This window comes from Palaemon carinicauda, chromosome 4 (genome assembly GCF_036898095.1).
Source record: "Palaemon carinicauda isolate YSFRI2023 chromosome 4, ASM3689809v2, whole genome shotgun sequence".
In the NCBI taxonomy this organism is placed as follows: Eukaryota; Metazoa; Arthropoda; class Malacostraca; order Decapoda; family Palaemonidae; genus Palaemon; species Palaemon carinicauda.
Genome location: NC_090728.1, coordinates 198,400,277 through 198,405,276, shown reverse-complemented (window position 1 = coordinate 198,405,276; position 5,000 = coordinate 198,400,277). Strand labels below are relative to the sequence as shown.

Below are 5,000 nucleotides of genomic sequence, written 5' to 3'. Positions count from 1 at the left end.
AATAGTTACTCTATCGGGATTAGGAAGAAAGAGTCTATAGTATATTAATGAATGTTTGAATACCAATATTCACAGTCCCATAGTTGTCCCCCTTTTTTTGCATTGTTGTAATATGCTGTTTATATGATTATTATTATTATTATTATTATTATTATTATTATTATTATTATTATTATTATTATTATTATTATATTTTATCTCTCTCCTATTGAACGTTTTGATAAAATGGAAAATATGAGTTTTCATATAAAAAGTCTTTTCAATTTCAATGTGGAACTTGGATGTTTTTTTTTTTTTTTTTTTTTTTTTTTTTTTTTTTTATGTGTGGCTTTGAAGTGAATTTACATTTCAGTGCGTTAATTAGACTAGATTTTTTATGTTTTCATTTTGACCTGACTTTTGTGAGTGTGCATACGTGTGTGCACGTGTATGATGCAAAACGGTTATGTTTTAGCGCACTAAAGTTTTCATCAAGAAAACAATTATCGCAAAAGTATCCACCGATATTTTTTTTGTTTATGTTTGTAATTTTTGTTATTATATCAAAATATCTTTAATGTTAGTTTTTCAGAAAGAGAAATATGAAATTAATAAATGACATGGATTGCTGTCATAGGTTATAAAATTTGGATATCAAAATTGAGGATCTTGTTAGTTTGGAAAGCTATCAAACCAAATGAACACTCAAACTTTGTATGTTGATTATATCTGACTCTCACTGTTGGAAGACCCAGGACTATATGTCTGAGGAATATGAAACGTGACATAAGAGATGATGAATGGAGAGGTATTAAATTGAACGCTCAAGATATTGACGACTGGCGAAATCTAACTGAGGCCCTTTGCGTCAATAGGAGTAGGAGGTGATAATGATGATGATGATGATGATGAAAGTTGAAGTAATCGTAAGATGAATTTTGTTTCACTCAATGATATGATAAAGGGTACAAGAAAAATGCTTTGTAATAAGACTCGTGGGTACTTTTAAGCGAAGGAACTAAGATTTGACACCTGAATATTGGTACGTGTATTCTTGTAAGAAACCAAATAGAGAGGTTTAATCCATCGCTTTATTCAACTGTTATTTCACTCATTTTCTATTCCATTATGCATCTTGTGTTGTATTTTCATTTCCCTTAATTTACATGTACTTTTTTTCATCATTGTGCGCAGTCGGCCACCTGTCACACTAACATACACACGCACATACATATATACCAACATAACCACACCAACTAATACACGCATATATATATATATATATATATATATATATATATATATATATATATATATATATATATATATGTGTGTGTGTGTGTGTGTGTGTGTGTGTGTGTGTGTGTGTGTGTGTATTTGTGTGTGTGTGTGTGTGTGTGTGTGTGTGTGTGTGTGTGTGCAAAATGCTGCATTTGATAAATAAATGTTAATATCGGTAACATAGGATCTTTAAGTCACGACTGAATATTTACTTTAATTTATATGAAATTGCCTTGAAATTTTGCTGTCAGCCAAAATGCCATTGAATCTGTTCGGTAACATTTATTACATTTCCGATGCACCTGAATTAAAAACACTGTGTTTATTCTAAAAGGGATATAGTTCAATGATATAAGAAAATATCATAACGAGAAAATATTTATGTAAATATGAAAAATTCTTATAACGCTGTTTTTACTAAAAACCAGGCGATGCAAATATTAGTGGACGAAGGGCTGTCTGAGAGAAATGTTCTTTAAGTTTTAACAACGCTGAAAGTAACTTTTAAGAATAATATTTGGGAGTATCACAAGGATAGTTATTAATTCAAAATCGTCTTTCGCACCCAGAGAGACACACATACACAATACTCACTTACCTGAGGGGTCCAACCGGATGTGAGTTTTTTTGGATTTGTTGGCGTCAGGATGATGGACGTAGAATGGGCAAGAGCTTCCTGTGTCAGTTGACGAACGATGACAGTAACGTTGGCGGGTACCATCTGCTGACCCCAAAAGTCGTCGGAAACTGCAAACTGCAGCTCGTATCTAGTCACCAAGAACAAAGTCATATATACATGTTGAGGTGTGTGGAGAAATGTTTAATCCTATTGTTGTCAGTAAGTTATGAATAACAGATGAAGATCTTCTGTTATGTTTGTTAAAGTTAGGTCTCGAATTGATATATAGGTTCACAACAACAATGGAAATTCTGTGCCAAATTGATTAAACCATGTTTTCAGAGTGAAGAGCATAAATCTGAGATTCAATCTTTAGTTTTTAGTAACTATTTTTTGATGATTAGTTCAAGTCACCACTCAACGAATTTTTATTTAGAAAAAAATTAAGCGACAATATAAGGACTTTTCTTTTGAAAAAAGGATAATATTTACGTTGTATTTTACATTTTCTCTAACTTTAAAAAAAACAAACCATTCCAAGATATTTATATTTTAGTTTCCTCGCTCTCAGAAGTTAAGATTAAAAATAATATTGAAATAATCTACTTGATCGATGTAAAATCTAAATTAGTAGAGTGAAGAGGAACGGGGAAAATTGGTTAGGTAAATAATACTGCAGACCAAAGTTCATTTGACTTCGTGGCCAACAATCGGTCGACAAGTGAAATGCAGTTAAAGGTAAATTATGAAGAAAAGTAACAGAGCTTAAGGTAATTTAGAGTGGCTCTTTAATCATACATGTAGAAGAATTTTAACCACACCATCATCTTTGAAATATATAACAGGAAAAGTGATTCCCAACCCTCCCTTTGCTTACCTTCCTTCTCGGACCTGACTGGAAGCAAAGATGTTGCCATCTTCGGTATTGAGGGAGAAAATAGGGTGAGGTTGGCCCAGCCAGTGATAACTCTTGTCTTTGATGTCCCAGTCGTCAGGATCATCCACGTAAACACGACCAAGAGGGGACTCCGAGTTTCCACTCTGGGCGCAGGGGAAGAAGGTGAGGTGGGGGGGAGGGAATGGCAAATGTTATTTTTTCTTTTTTTTTTTTTTTTAACAATTGAGTACAATTTTCCCAACAAGGATATGGTGGTTGGCAAGATTTTAGTTCTATAAAAGAATTTAACTGGAAATCTTAGAGTTTACAGAAGAATTTTCTCTCTATTCCATTAAATTTATAAACTCAACAGATAAATTTGTATGCGTTCAATTGTCTTGCACGCGAATTAAATAAATTTTACCTAGACGAAAGTTTCTTCTTTATCTGATTTATCTTCCTCATGCAAATAGTTAGTAGTTTTACAAACAAGAAAGAATAACGATGAATTACTACCGCAACTAGGCGTCATCAGTATTCAGAAACAATCCATGAAGACAATAGATTAATCTTTAGATTACCTGGGTCTTCCAAAGGTAAACTATTTTGGACGCAGGTTTCATCGGATTGTCATTGACGTCATCGACAATTATCCTGATATTCTGGGTGACTGATAATCCACCAGCATCCGTTAGGAGGATTCCAACAAGCAGCTCACGATTTTGTTCGCGATCGAGGGGTTCCTTTATCCAAACCTCGGCGCCTCCTCTGCCACTGTCCAAATCTGTATATTAGGGGAGACTTTTACTGGTTAGGTTAGATTAGGTTAAATTTTCTTTGAATAAAACCTGTGTTAATAGATTTACTTTCAGTATTGCTTGCATGTGACTTTTATTCGTTGATTATAGAAATATAAAACACAAGTAATATAAACTTATACTGACTACTGATATCTATACTAATCTACATATTAATGGGGAATTTTCTTTTGAAAATCGTCTATCCGCAACCCTTCACTGATTCCACTTTTCCCTTTTATAAGAAAATGCACACTTGGATTGGGAATTTTTGGAATCACCATACAATAATTTTCCTTGATTGGCCATAAAAAATTAATGAAATATTTATAGGTTTAAACACTTGATACGACGAATATTTTTCTTATAAATTTCGTCTTTATTCCTGCCTCCTATCTCAAATATTTTTCTCGCCCGGTAACTACTTGTCGGGGACAATGTTCTTACATATTTGCGTGATTGACCAGTATTTGATTAACAGTAAAATTTTCTTATAGGGTTATTTAGAATTTACATAGTGTTGTATAATAAGTCAACCAAGCAGAGGAACATCAAACCTTGGAAAAAGAAGACGAAAAAAAAAATTAGTATTTTGACAAAGATATTCAACAACTTCTAATAGTAGTACTAGTATATTTAAAAAGATACTAACGTGCCAAATTGCAACTTTTAATATTTTTTTATCTTTTTTTCTCACAGTTCATCTAAGGATACAAGTATTTAATAGGGTAATAACAAATGTTTTTATGTTTACAAAATATGAACAGTAATATATCAAAAGAGGAGGATCTTTTATTTATTTAGTATTTTGAACAACACAGACTGTCAAAAAAAAGTTAGAAATAAAAAACCGAAATAAGAAAATTTTAAAATAAAACTCTGCACTGAAGGAGCTACCTATGGTTGCTGATATGCATCAAATTGCCATTATCATTATGGATTTAAAAACTGTTATCATATGAAATGGCAGAACAATAAATAAATTAAAGAAGGAAATGAGGCTACACTACCGTAACCCAAAGATACATTTTCAATCTAAAATTAGAATAAAACACTTACGTTTAAGTATGCTCCCCATGGCATTTACTTGGTATTGATCACTCATGAATGTTACATTGGAAATCTCAAGAAAAAAGTAAAATACCACCGTAGGTAGAATGGGAAATACAATCAGTATGTTTTATGTAAAAGGCACATAACCATTCAATTTATAGATCTTCATAACTTCTGAAGTAATCACTATAAGGAAATGTGAGAAATCTGTAGCATTGCACTTAAATGACTGTCAGAGGATGTAAATGAATAAGCAAGATGTTTCAGATAAATTATCTGCATTAATGATATGGAAGTTATATCGAAGCACTTGACCCTTCTTCATAGAGTCTGCGTCTGATTGATTTCCATTTATATGTTTAAACAATTAGTCCATTCGTAGGAAGACCTATTT

General features: G+C 32.3%; 1 protein-coding gene across 1 annotated transcript in view; it reads right to left on the bottom strand.

Annotated features, from left to right (window-relative positions):
• Nucleotides 1-5,000, bottom strand: part of LOC137639835 (neural-cadherin-like) — a 50,531-nt gene that overhangs the window by 30,175 nt on the left and 15,356 nt on the right. Inside the window, exons 7-9 of the mRNA XM_068372075.1 lie at nucleotides 3,338-3,540; nucleotides 2,757-2,920; nucleotides 1,859-2,027 (exon numbers count right to left, since the gene is read on the bottom strand). Coding sequence (XP_068228176.1) covers nucleotides 1,859-2,027; nucleotides 2,757-2,920; nucleotides 3,338-3,540 — 536 coding nt within the window. The remainder of the gene's footprint in view (nucleotides 1-1,858; nucleotides 2,028-2,756; nucleotides 2,921-3,337; nucleotides 3,541-5,000) is intronic.